The sequence below is a fragment of the Epinephelus moara genome, chromosome 23, assembly GCF_006386435.1.
Source record: "Epinephelus moara isolate mb chromosome 23, YSFRI_EMoa_1.0, whole genome shotgun sequence".
In the NCBI taxonomy this organism is placed as follows: Eukaryota; Metazoa; Chordata; class Actinopteri; order Perciformes; family Serranidae; genus Epinephelus; species Epinephelus moara.
Window position 1 is genome coordinate 31,012,065 of NC_065528.1, and position 14,333 is coordinate 31,026,397.

The 14,333-nt window shown below is 41.8% G+C and overlaps 2 protein-coding genes across 5 annotated transcripts in view; one reads left to right on the forward strand and one right to left on the reverse strand.

The window, feature by feature from the left end:
• abcc9 (ATP-binding cassette, sub-family C (CFTR/MRP), member 9) overlaps positions 1–14,333 on the reverse strand; it is a 555,625-nt gene that overhangs the window by 518,922 nt on the left and 22,370 nt on the right. For all 4 annotated transcript variants that reach the window (XR_007569361.1, XR_007569360.1, XM_050036263.1 and 1 more), the window contains 8 exons: positions 13,419–13,583; positions 12,409–12,564; positions 12,160–12,294; positions 9,336–9,498; positions 9,139–9,179; positions 7,928–8,070; positions 7,518–7,626; positions 617–724 (listed from right to left, as the gene is read on the reverse strand). Coding sequence is in view for 2 of the 4 variants with exons in the window: in XM_050036263.1 (XP_049892220.1) it covers positions 617–724; positions 7,518–7,626; positions 7,928–8,070; positions 9,139–9,179; positions 9,336–9,498; positions 12,160–12,294; positions 12,409–12,564; positions 13,419–13,583 (1,020 nt within the window). In the remaining 2 variants the exon portion in view is untranslated. The remainder of the gene's footprint in view (positions 1–616; positions 725–7,517; positions 7,627–7,927; positions 8,071–9,138; positions 9,180–9,335; positions 9,499–12,159; positions 12,295–12,408; positions 12,565–13,418; positions 13,584–14,333) is intronic.
• ptpro (protein tyrosine phosphatase receptor type O) overlaps positions 1–14,333 on the forward strand; it is a 201,047-nt gene that overhangs the window by 31,076 nt on the left and 155,638 nt on the right. The window lies entirely within an intron of this gene.

Sequence of the window (14,333 nt, forward strand, 5' to 3'; positions counted from 1 at the left end):
AACTATCTTTGTCTTTTTAACCTGTTGTTGCTGCTGAGTCAGTTTGACATCCTGGATATATCTTCTTATGTTAATTTCTTTCTCAGAATATTTCATTTCTGTTAAATGCCCCCTCTTCTGTCTCATCTTGCTTCACAATGGCAACTCATCCCTCTGTTTACTAAACTTGTCTCTCCCTGAAGGTCTGGTTAAGCTTTATCACTATGAGGGGACTGTTAAAGTGCCAGGCAGAAGTCTGGAGAGCGGAGTTATCACTCCTGCCTCTTACCGCCTGTCTCAGTTCTCTCACACAGAAACCACAACAAAGATTTCTACTTTTATAGAGCTGGTTCTGCCTCTCTTCCAAATCTTTGGAGGAAACCGCAGTACCATGCCATAAAAGACCTCTCCATTGTTACTGACTGGACCAGACAATATCCTGCTAACAGGAAAATTCAACTGGCAGTGTCTTTCCTTAACTCTAAACAAAATGTTTAAGACCTAAACCTCTAAAATCTACATAACCATTAACCTTGGACACTGGCTGTTATGTCCCTGGTGTCTTTGAGAGTTCATACTCCTTTTCTGTCCTCACCCCCCTTTGACCATTCCCCAACACGTGAACTTTGACCCTGACCTTTACAGCCACATCCTCTGTCTCCGTCGGCCTCATCTGTCGCCTGGTCGGCTGCTCGTAGTGGTCCATCTGGTAGCGCATTGGCTGCTTCCTGTTGATGGCTTTGGTCTTGAGGGGGATATTAAAAGAGAGAGAGATTTGAAGTTAGCATTAACTAATAAACTTGAGACCTTCCTGTATCCGCTTTAATTCCCTGGGGAGAAGAAGAAGCAGCGCGGGGGTTCCCTCTGATATGAGTCTAGAGGATGCTGCCCCAGAGGGTTCAATCCCACTGCTCGCACATTACTCTGTTCTTCTTATCCAGACAGACTTTATACAAACATACTCAACATCAGGGTCTTTGTACTTCATGTGAAGTCCTGTTATCTTTGTAATACTGCAACATAACAGATATTCACACCAACATCACAAAGAATCTCTGCTGTTACATGAGGCTAAAGGTCACGCTGGCTATGTCACGTAGCATCATGTCCCTTTCCACATGTCATCTGACGCCTGGGGCAAACATCTGAGGGAGTAGTCAGGGTACGGAAGTCGAGTTGTAATAAACTGGAAGCAGTTCCCTCAAGATGTTCTTGAGATATTGCTTTCACAAGAATAAGACGGATGCAAGGTCATCGAACAAAGTATATCGTGGGTCTTGAAAGATTAGTGATATGATCAAAAATGCTGCCGATGGCTGGAAACTTAAAAATAAAACTCTGACAAGGAAAGTGTTAACAAGAAGTTCAAGAAAGATACTACCAGTTGTAGGGCTAAAATGTAAATAAACAAAACATAAACCATTCATCTGGGGAGTATGAATATTCTTCAAGAATTCATGGTAATGTACATATTAGATTTTGATATTTCTTGTGTGCAAGTGGAAACTGTTGCCTGATGATGCTGCTGCTGTAAAGTAAAGATCAGAGGTTAACTAAAGACATTGAGATTCATCCTGTAAGGACAATGAATGTCTACAACAAATGTTTATGTCCATTTCTCTTAATGTTACCTTGTCAATGACCAACGTGCTGCTCATGAGGAAACTTTCGAGCTAGATGAAAGCTCAGGGAGTCAACAAAATCACCAGGAATCATCCTCTGGAGACCATGAATATTAATACAAAATTTCACAACAATCTGACTGGTTGTTAGGACACAACAAACTGACTGGCATCATTTGGTCTCACTATTAATGTGACTAATTAAACACAACCTGCAGTATATAAAGAACATGAAAACGTCTACATTTGCTGTTCCTAACACCCCCTCTGTTATTGCTCTTTCCTCAGAAAAGGCTTCCAGAATAAAGGAAGTTATGCTTTTACACGTATACTTGATTCAGGGATAAATGGGTAAATGATGTAGCTGGCAGAAGAACTGATCGCAAAGCAGAGGACACATTAGGTCACAGAGAGTCACATTATTGCCACACTGTGAGATTGATTTAGTAATCTTATGGAGAGCACAGTCCAATAACACCACAGCAGAGGCCACTTAGCTCCCACATATCCTGGGACCAAACAAAAAGAGTGACCACTTTGAGTTTGTAATGGCTTCATAAAAGGAACATAATAATGCAGCTGCAACTAAATAGCTGCAAATGGAGCTTTAACGTTGTGTAGAAGTGATCAAATAATGAAAACTAAAATTACTGCCTCGTGGCTGTATGGCTCCACAAACATGTCATGTGTCTCTGACAGCTTACATCCATGTCTGTGTAAACATGGAGGCTTCACACACATCTTACCCCCAAAAGAAGAGAAGATCTATACAATCAGCACAGTTTAAAGGTGGACACAGAAGTTTAGAGTCACCAATTCAGTATCTGCCGAAACGTCTCTCCTTCTGTTCCTGAGTCATGATGTTTAATTATGGCCTGAAAGTGTTTTGCAGAACATTATGACGCCACAGTGAAGTTGATCTTTGGACTTTTGGATATAAAATGTCATCACTTTATCATTTTACCCTGTAAGACATCTGTGTGAAGTTTTGTCGTAGCTGGTGTATAAATTCTTGAGTTAGGGCCAAAAATACGTTTTGCAAGGTCACAGTAACCTTGAAATTTGACCTTTGACCACAAAATTCTTCATCATTGAGTCCAAGTGGACGTTTGTGCCAAATTTGAGGAAATTCCCTCAAGGCCTACTTGAGATATTGCGTTCATGAAATGAGACGGGCACAAGGTCACAGTGATCTTGACCTTTGACCACCACATTCTCATCAGTTCATCCTTGAGTCCTTTGTGCCAAAGAAATTCCCCTGAGCTGTTCTTGAGATATTGCATTCACAAGAATGAGATGGATGCAGGGTCACAGTGACCTCGACCTTTGAACACCGAAATCTAATTACGTTCAAAGTTCATCCTTGATTTCAAGTGAGCCAAATTTGTGCCAAATTTAAAGAAATTTCTTCAAGGTGTTCTTGAGATACCACTTTCACAAGAATGCAAGGTTACAGTGACCTTGACTTTTTATCATGACATTCTAATCAGTCTATCAAAGAAATTCTCTCAAGGTGTTCTTAATTAATACTGCATTCATGAGATGCTATGGACAAGGTCACAGTGTCCTTGAACTTCAACCTCCGACTTCAAATCAAGTAATCCTTGACTCAGTGTGGATGTTTGTGCCAAATTGGAAGCAGTTCCCTCAAGATGTTCTTGAGATATTGCGTTCACAAGAATAAGACGGATGCAAGGTCATGGTAACCTTGACCTCTGAAAAAATCCAAAATCAAATTAAGTTCTATGTTCATCCTTAATTCCAAGTAAGTGCCTGTCCCAAATTTAAAATAAAAAATCTCTCAAGGCGTTCTTGAGATAACACGTTCATGAGAATAAGACAAGACATAAGACAAGGTCAGGATGACTTTGACCTTTGATGTATGACCAACAAAAACTAATGTTTATTGTTGAGTTTGAGTGGACATTTGTGCCAAACTTGAAGAAATTCCCTTGAGATGTTCTTGAGATATTGCATTCACAAAAATGGGACATACAGGCATACGGACAGAAGGACGGACGGACAACCCAAAGGCATAATGTCTCCGGACTCAGCTATTGCATTGCATGGCGTGGAGGCACAACAACTATCAGTATGACTAAAAAACGTGGCTTGAACCCAGTTTAACTGTTTACATCTAAGTAGCGTGCATTACCCTGATACTATAAACTGCTGCACTGAGTTAGTGAATAATACATTTAAAGAAATAATCCATTATATGTGAAAACCATTAAACCTCTCCAGAGCTCTGTGAGTCACTCAGCTCTGTGGTCTGACTGCCCACTACAGACACAAACAGTGTTAATCCCTCTGCAACATAATAGTCACCATGTGACTGAGTCGGCTGAAACCTCAGACACACACCAGATTAAAGTCTGGCTGCACTTCACTGGGTGGTGATGTTCTGTTAGACCCCCGCAGCCTTTAAAAACATAACAACTAGTCCTAAGGAAACAACATGACATAAATTATCAGTGAACACCTAATGGTAAAATCACTCCATATGAACTCTGCCAAATGCCATGTGAATAAGTGGATATTTTGACTGTTCACTTTGCTCAGCCATGTTTACGTGTGTTCAGTGTAGAAACTGAATAACTAACTAATCCCAGCCCACCCTGAACCAAAATGACATGTTGTTTTTGAGATGTGAGTAACATTAAATGACATCTGAACCTTGAACTTGAGCTCTGACTTGTGGTTTGTGCTGCATGTCAGCTGCAAAATGTCTGCACATGCAGTTTGGGGCAGAGTCAGACTGAGCAGTTACACACAGCAGGATTTAAGTTTGGGATCAGGGTATTTCTTTAACTCTTCAGATGCAGAATCGGACTATCTAACGAGCAATGAAGGAGTTATGTTTGATGACAGTTTTTATACAAACTTTTATATTCAACCAAAACCAAACCAACCACGTTATACAGCTGCCCCCTGATAGTCGACCAAATGTCAGTCGACCAGAAAGGTCTTAAGTTGTCAAGATTTCACTGGTCTGGTGTAAGGTTTAGAACAGTAACCGACAATCCTGCGTAGTGTACCTTTAAATGTTGCTCTAGAAGAAACACCAGTTTTCTATTAAAAGCTTAGTTTTTTATCACTTAAATTTAGATAAGCCGTCTGACTGTGAGCACACCAGGTCCATGTCATTGGTCTGACAGCCCATTGGTCCGACATCCCATTGGTCCGCGGTGCTGAACGGCTCCCGGCGGGCGTATTTCTGCCTTGATGGTGCGCCGCGACCAGCTCTGGGTCAGCTGGGAAAGGCTTGAGGCGGAGCAGGCTCACGGTTTATGTGTTTGTCACTTTCTTTTTCATTTTAACCCACACCATGATCTTTTCCTGACCCTAACCAAGTGGTTTTTGTGCCTAAACCTAACCAGATCTTAACCACAGGGCATCATGATGATTTCGGAACAACGGGACTTCGGAACAATGGGTTTAATATGGTCGGAACAATGGGATGTCGGACCAATGGGCTGTCGGACCAATGGGCAGTTCCCGAGCACACCACTGTCTAAATACATGAATATTCCTTTGAGGATCTGCTCAGTGCTCGTTAGGGTTTCCACAGCAGGAGTCAGCAGCAGAGATGATGTTATACAACGTCCCTTAGCACCCTGTTACTAAAGCCACCAGTCGCCATAATGGAACACGAGTTACCTGGAGTAACACGGAAGGAATGTGTGCCGTGTCGTCTAGCGCACCTCATTGATCCAAAGCTCCTGTCCAGGAGGAAACTCTGGCTGTTAAACTCAGCACATTAAAGCCACTTCCTGGCAGCTTCAGTGTGCTTTGTTCACACCATCTGTTTTAAATACAAGATAAATGTTTAGATTTTTTACAGTTTGGAGCTCGTCATTACTCAGAAGTCATTAAATGAGACGTCTAAAGAAGAGCTCAGACCTGAGCTGAGTAAAAAAATCTTTGCTGCAGGTTCATTAAAATCAGGTCTAATTATGTTCTGACGTAGAGCTTTCTGAAACAAAGTTTGACTTCCTGGTCGTTTTGCCATTCCTGGTCACTGAGCAAACAATCCCAGTTAGGAGGGTATAATTCCTCATTTAGTACAAGCTCCTTGGCTACACTTTGTTAATTTTACCAACCAAAAAAGAGTTTGCCCTTTTGTCTCAGACTATGGAGCCTCTGTGTTATAATTTTATTACCTTCATAAGAATGGCCCCAACTACACATTAGCATCATGTTAGTAATTGGTGGCAACCAGTGGTCGAATTGTTAATTTTTAACAAGGGGGATGCAATGTAGCTTTGATTTTTTTTGCATGCACACATCATCAAATATGACAGCACAGATGTGCAAAATTAATCAAGATAAAGAAAAATGGCATGACCTATACCTGCTGCCTTTAGAAACACAAATAATGCAGTAGTATTGCTATTGCAGTACAGACAAAAAACATTTTAGAGTATAAATAAGAGTAGTTCTGAAATAGCTGTGATAATTAATCTTTGAGTCACTCTTATCCTATAGACATTTCCTTAGCCAGTTATAATTTCTCCTTACCTGTGAAGCCTTTGGTGATGCTATCAGGTCCCTGTCCTGATACCTGCCTGGTTTCTTCCTGTCCCTCTTCTATCTATTGCAATAATATAGATAATAAATGTGCAAAGCAAAATTTAAAATGAATGAAAGAAATAGGAATAGTAGTGGTGACAGCTGTGGAAATTAACCTCAAAGTCACTTTTATGCTCTAGATATTTTCTCTCAGCCAGTTATAATCTCTCCTCACCTATGAGAACCCTGCATGATCACCCTTGCTGGCCTCTGGTCCACTGTCTCCTCCTTGACCCTGCTCTTTATATTGTGGCAATAAAGATTAAACAAATACATGCAAAGCAATAGTGAGCATAAGTTCTGCGCAGAAATGAAGGAGAAGTGGGTTTATCCTAGCATGAAACTAGCTACCAAGCGATTTAACATAGGTAACAATAACATTAGTGTTCTTGTTAACTAGCTTAACTTGATATATTGGCCTCTATTAATTAGTCATCATTTAGCTAACATTATCTACATGCAAGAGCATTACTCAACAACACGACAGCATGTGTATGCCGCCTGGCGCAGTCTACTCATGGTGCATTTAAAGACGGCTCGGAAAAACACGTTACCACATGCATCCCCCCTCATCCCCCCTCAATTCAACCACTGGTGGCAACTGTAAATTAGCTGACATCCTGTACGGTAAACAATGCCACAAAACTATGAGAGCTCAATACGGTCAGTTTTGGCACAGTTTAGACGCCCATAAAAACCCATGTGCGATCACATGACCAATGCACTGACAGAAGTAAAGAAGGAAGCGGTCCTGAGCGGTCCGGTAAGGAGGCAGGTTGGGGTGGTGGATGGGTCAAAAAACACTGGACTTTCCCCTGGAGACCAGTGTTCAGACTGTGTGTACGTTGTCACCATGTTTCTTTTCCTAAACCTAACCACAGTAACTTAACGTTAAATACATAACTTTACAGGAAGGATGTTACGTCAGTTGTGCAGTGCTAATTTGCAGGATATCGTACAAACTGTTGAATTAAGGCAAATTTTTGGAGCTATATGGACAAACTTTAAGCTCCTTTACTTAACGTAGATGTGATCCCACATACTTCATCTTCACCTACGACCCCGTCTATCATCAATCAAAGCACTAAAACGGTGGTTTAAATAATTTGGATACAAAAATGGCTGTCTGACCATTTGCTGTGTTTATCATGGTGCTGCAGATATCAGCACTGATGTTGATATTTAAATTGTTCAAACAAAATGGCAATGATGGTTACAACAACAAAAATACCATCCAGATTGTACAGAAAGTGCAGTGTGCCTTTCTATAAAATCAAAACGTATGTTCCATTTCCCTTGTCGATGATCAGTTTTGTTGATTGATCTGGTTTCATTAACACTCACCACTCCCAGGTGTTTCTTTCCTGCTTCCATGGAAAGAGACATGTCTCCGTTTCTCCAGCAGTCGTCTCCAATTTCGTCACTCTGAAGAAACTCACCAAGCTTCTGGACACTGCGAACACACACACACATACACATTCAGTCCATGAAGTGTGATTGTGACGATACCAATACCAGTAATCTCTCGGGAGTTTAGAGTTTCTCCTCGCTGCTGTCAGGTTTCCTCCATGTTCCTTTAATTAGATTTACCGCAGGAACCTCGTCCGGTTTGTCTTCCTTGTTTAGTCATGTCCACATCTCCTTCTCCCTCAGCCAGCACAGCATTACCACATGGCCTCAGCAGTAACACTCTTTACAATGACAAATACAACACAAAGCACAGTAAGAAGAATCATTTATTTACAAACACTCACCTGACCAGAGCCTTGACTGCAAATCTGACCACAGTGGAGAGCAGGAACAGAGGGGTGACCAGGATGTGGAACAACGCCAGAGCTGCGAAGGCCTCAGAAGGAGTGGGACCGACTTTATTGAGGAAGTGATGCGTCACAAACGTCTACAAGACAAGATTGTAAGTTTACTAACCCTTGTTGATATTGGCAGATATTATTATGGTTTAAAAAGAACAGAAAAAAACACACGTAGGACATTTAAAGGGAAAATTCACCATCTTTTATGGACGTCCAGTCAGACCAAGAAGCCTACATATACCAGAATGCATTGCACACAAGCCTATAGCTACTACTTTATCAGCCAAAACAAGGGTCAAGGTTTAATACCCAATAAGAAATTTGTTGTGAAGACAAGACACACATTAAAACATGAAAACAAAATATAATAAAACAAGTATCTGGTATTAAAATAGTATCAGAGTGTAAGAACTCCTAAGAATGTCGTGACAAAGTGCTTCTACACACACACACACACACACACACACACACACACACACACACACACACACACACACACACACACACACTCTCACCCACTCACTTCTTAAGGGGCCAAACACATGCTGTGTCTTAAACCGCCTGGAAAATGTGAGGTTTGGTGCTGGGCACTTTTCTTGTGCCTTCTCCGTGCCAACTTTCAAGGGCGCGGAGGCAGGTTGCATCTCAGGTTGCTAAGCGACCATAACCAACACCATATCACAGCCTAATTACCAGAAACCCTGAGTGCAGAGCTGATCTTCTTCCAGGCGCTGTTTTGTACGTGTGTATTAGGCCAAAAATATCGTCTGTGGGACAGATATAAAGCTCTGGCAGCGCTGCACTAAAATGATCAACTTCATAGACTGATATTTATGGAAGAAGGGAAAGATATCTGTCCGCTGTGATTGGTTGTTCCTCGTCACATGACATGCGGTGCACTGCTGCATTCCAAAAGTTCATCTTTGTTTATCTCAGGGCACAGTGGCCTGCCCTGAAAAACAGGCGCTCAGGGACACGTGTGCACCACGACTGCATCACTCTGGCGTTTGAGCGCACCTGCTGCGCGTCTACATTTAAAACAATGAATTTTAGGTGAGAACTCAGTCAATACATAGAGTGCATTTACCATCAACACTGACTGGACATCCATACTGTATGAATGTGGTAAAAAATGTGTGGTAAAATTGTCTTACCGCAAGAACGGCAGCGATGGGGATAGCAGCATTCATGAAGACTGCACAGAGAGAAAACAAGTGTGTTGTGTCAGGCAAAGCAGAAAACAGTCACTATACATTAATAAATGGATTAATAAATACTGACCCTGGTAAATACTATCTATATGCAACAAACATGACTCCAACTCAGGTCATAGATTCTGTTTTCATCTTACTGGACATGGATGTGTAGAAGGCGAAGGTCTTAAGACTTGTGAGCTCTTTGCCTCTAGTGTCCTCCACGCTGTCACAGAAGATGTTCTCCCAGGCATACAGCTTCAGCAGCTTTATGCCCTTTAAAATCTCTGTGGTCTTTTTCAGACGATCTGTTGAGTGTTCCTAAACGAGGCAACAGAAAGTAAAAATGATGTGATAATCTGTGCCGTATTTAGTGAAGCCGAGAACGGCCATCCATTATGGAGTAAAGCAATTTATCACAAGAAAACGACTTCTGTTTTTCAAGATTATGGAATAATTACACTGCAGTCAAGCCAGCCGCCGCCTGGTTTTTGATGCTTGTCTGTTCTTGATGTTATGCTAAGGGTGCTTGGAGTGGCCAAAAAAGGGAGAGAAAAAAAAGACCTGTATTCCAGCAATAAATTAGTATAATTATCCTGTGATCACACCAAATTGGGCAATTTGGGCGGCAGTAGCTCAGTCCATAGGGACTTGGGTTGGGAACCGGAGGGTCGCCTGTTCAAGTCCCTGTCCGGACCAAAATGTGGAGCGTGGACTGGTAGCTGGAGAGGTGCCAGTTCACCTCCTGGGCACTGCCGAGGTGCCCCTGAGCAAGGCACCAAACCCCCCAACTGCTCGGAGCGCCTGTCATGGGCAGCCCACTCTGACATCTCTCCATTTAGTGCATGTATAGGTCCAGTTTGTGCATGTGTGTGTTCGGACCTGTGTGTAATTGACAACAGAGTGTAAAATTGAATTTCCCCTCGGGGATTAATAAAGTATATAAAATAAAAAAAATAAAAAATAAAAAGTAATTTTCTCATAAATATGAAGCATTGAAGCATGAAGCAAACAGAGGTCATACACCCCAGCTGTAAAAAGCTGACAGGCAGCTGATTGGATCATTGTTTCTTATCAGTCTCACACTGATCACAGCCCATTCCTTCACAAGGCGGTCCATTTAAATATGGCTTCCTACTCACTGATCCCTGCCACGCACTGCTGCTGTTGCTACTGCTGCTGCTGCTGGTGGCAAAGCTTTACCTCCACAACCCGAGGAGTCACCATCATTCTAATTCAGGGCTTGGGCCCTCTCTTGTATACCTGGGGGTTTCTGCATTGTGTTTTCTGTTTTGGCTTAGCATGCTGTTTGTCTATCCGGGGAGCACCTCAAGAGCGGAGCCCTCAGCGCCAAATATAACTGTATTTCCATTTGTTTCAATAAATGAGCGTTCCTGACAGAAGTTATCTTGTTATTCCAAGGAATCAATCATAAATTATAGCTGCTGCGCAGGAATGGTTGGGGCCGGGCAATTTTAGGCAAAATTAGGCAATTCTGAGCAACACACACACTAAAACAAAGCATATCACAACATAGAAGTTACATCATATAATTATGGCATGCCCTTCAAATTGTGGATGAGTGGCTGAAGTGATCAGACTCATAATATACAAAGGAAAGAAAAAACTCAAGAACAAGAAAGTAAGAATAACATTAACTGCTAGCAATTATGAACAAACTGGCCTGATCTAGCTTAATCTTAGTAGTCTCTAATCCACATAGCATGATGTCTGAACATAGGACTTTCACATTAGAATGTCTGTTCTGCCTTAGTTGAGGCTTGAACTCACAACTTCTGAGACTGAGGTCCGTCTTCTATCTCACTGAGCTAACTGGCAAATGACAGTTCATGTGTGGCTTCACAAATTGACTGAGCCAAGCATCAGGGTGCCAGACAGTAGCCATCCATGCCATGGAAAAGCACATTTCAAAGTGAAAGTTCCAAAGCTGTAGCACATATGGTTGATTTGTTATGAATTTTCAAAGTTTTGACATTTAGAGGCTTGCTGTAGCGCCACCATCAGGACTATTGGCTTGAGTTTCCAGTTGAGGACATCTGGCATGGGACTGGACCTTTATGAAAAGTTTGGGTAGATTTCTCAAATGGAAATGTTGCACGAGCTGAGGCTTGAACTCACAATTTTCAACACCAAGAACCATCCTCTATCTCACTGAACTAATTGGCAAACAGAAACATCACATGTAGCTTCACAAATTGACTAAGCCAGTCACCTGTGTGCAAGACAGCAGCTGTTAGTGTGTAAAGGCAGATTTCAAACGGCTGTCAAAAATTCAGTTATTAAGACAAAAATCCAAAAATCCAAAAATACACAAATTGCATCTAGACAGCATGGAGATGTTGGTAATTTGTTTTTAACAANAAAACAGAGTGATGGACTTCATAATTTGCAATAGGTTTAAATGTACAAAAGTTTCTTCAGTATTGGGGCTACAGTTTAATGAAAGTTGTGAAGTTGTAGCACATATGGTTGATTTGTTGTGAATTTTCAAAGTTTTGAACTTTAGAGGCTTGCTGTAGCGCCACCATCGGGACTATTGGCCTGTTTTTGCAGCTGAGGATATCTGGCATGGGACTGGACTGTTTTTGCAGCTGAGGATATCTGGCATGGGACTGGACCTTTGTGCAAAGTTTGGTGATTTTTCGTGCATGTTAAGTATGATTTCCTCGGAAGAAGAAGAAGAAGAAGAAGAAGAACATGCAGGATAACAATAGGGTCCTGGCAGCTTAGGCTGCCTGGCCCCTAATTAACCTAAAAATCAGATAACAGATGTTAAAGCTGATTGTAAGCATGGTCGTTCTTGGTCTCCATACATATTGAACTAACACTGAAGACCAAAGTAGTTAAAAACTGTAAAATAATTAAATGATTGTCTTGTTGTTTTCTTAATAAATCTGCAAAGAAATCTGCAGGAAATAAATTGTATTTCAAAGCAAAGAGTTATATAAGTAAACTGCTTACTAGTGTGCTCTTCTGTGTGTCTGCCAGCTTGGTAGCGATGTGATACTGGACTGGAGCCAGCAGAACTATGACAGCTGCTCCAACCAAAGCACTGCAGCCCAACAAATAGTAGAGCAGGATCACTCCCATCACGATCTGCAGACAAAGAAATAAAACACACAGAGAGAGATGGTGGTAAAGTCTTTACTGAAACATCACTGGAGAACATTAAATACAGTCACTGATGTACAGAGGTCCCGTTCATCCTACCTGCACAGGCATGGCCCACAGGTTGGGGCAGAGGAAGAGGAACCACATCAGCTGGTTGGTCTCTATGGCAACCAGGTTGTTGATCTGTCCCAGTGTCATCTCCCCCATGGACATGTTGGAGGTGGACAGACGCAGGATCTTGTTGTAAATCATCGCCTGGTTAATGAAACAGACGTGTACAGTTACTCTTAATGTTGAGGCAATAAATCTGTCATGATGGATATGACGCTGCATTCATGTTACAAAGTAATCTCACAGAAATATGATTTTATAGTTTATCAGCAGAAGATTATGTACCAGTTTTTATAGTCAGTGGCAGAAGTTGTATCCTGGGGTTTAATTTAGAAGGATAGTTTGGATTTTTTGAAGTGGGGATGTATGAGGAACTTATCCATAGACCCTTTTACTGTTAGTAAACAGTAAGACCTTTTTAGGTGGGCGGGGCTTAGCTGGAGGCAAAACAATTCTCCACAGACATAGCCAGCGCTAGCTAGCAAGTTCTGTTGGCTTGTTTTCGACAATGGATGAAGATGATGTGAGTGGTGCGTTCAGAAATACTCATTCTGAGTGTCGGAGCGCACTCTGACACAAACTGTCCCTTTAAGCCCATAGGTTTAAATGCTGGAGGCTTTTCTATCCCACTGGTTCATTCGTTTAAATAAATGTATGACTGACACGACTGAATAATGCAGGAATATGTACTTTAACGCTGGGGAACCCTGTCATGTCGCCTCATGTATGCTAAAAACTGACTAAAAAAATCATGTGGTGGTTTTTAAGTTTCAACCTGCACAACATAAGGTGCATTTGCAGCTGTGAGCAGCAGCTCCCTCAGCATTTTAAATGATCTGCTGTCAAATCAGACTGTTTGTATTGAGATCAAATAATTCTGTATGAGCAGACAGCCTCTCCGAAATGTCAGGAAGATCACTCATGTAGAGCTTTTCAAAGCAACACCTCAGTGTGGAAACAAAACGTCTGAACTGAAGTTTCCATGATGCTTCACTCACCAGCAGGGCTCCCCGCAGGTTGATGCCGGTCTCTATGGTGACGTAGTACGAGGCCTGTAGGAAGGTCCTCTGCAGGATTAAAGCCAGGAAGAGAAGCACGGCCAGGACTGAGGTGTTCTGCAGCAGCTCAGTGGTAGACATGAAGTACACGCCTAAAAATGTCCCCTGCAACAAAGCACACACACAAAGGACACATTCAGCTTTAGAATACATTTAAATAAAGTTTTTCTAAAAAGGTTGCACACAGTGAAGACAAACTGATTCATCACTTGACCACTGTAACAAGAACTTATATCAGAACTGTCTCACCTGTTGTACAGATTCAAGAGAACCACTGGTTGGTGATTATTTTTGTTTTAGTGACTGAATGAAAGCACACATTATGTCCACACTTTGGTAGATTAAACATAACTATATATTAATTTATATCAACTTGAAACCAACAAAACCACATCATCTGCAAGGAGATGAAACCAGACGCTCTCCTCTGCTGGCTGTGCCTTGAGATCCTGTCCATGAATATCACAAACAGGCCAACGTCCACTGAAATCGTGTTTGGCTTTGTGCAGAGTATGCAGACACAACTCTCACCTTGGTTATGCAAGGACCGAATAGTTCGTAGCAATGACCCTGGTACTTCGTACTCCCACAATGCCCTCCACAGGACTCCTTGGTGGCTTTCTCCAAGTCCAAAAAACGCATGTAGACTGGATGGGCAAACTCCCACGACCCTCCCATGCCTAATTTGTCTGACGTTTAACAGCCAGTGTTGTAAATTAATGAGTACGACTGTTGTTGTGTAAAGTGATGAAGTACTTTCCCACATATTTTCTTTGCTGGATTAGCCAAAAAATACATTCAGGTTTGGATATTTTATACATGAACAGTTTTTAAGGCTGCTGTCAGCCCTAGAGT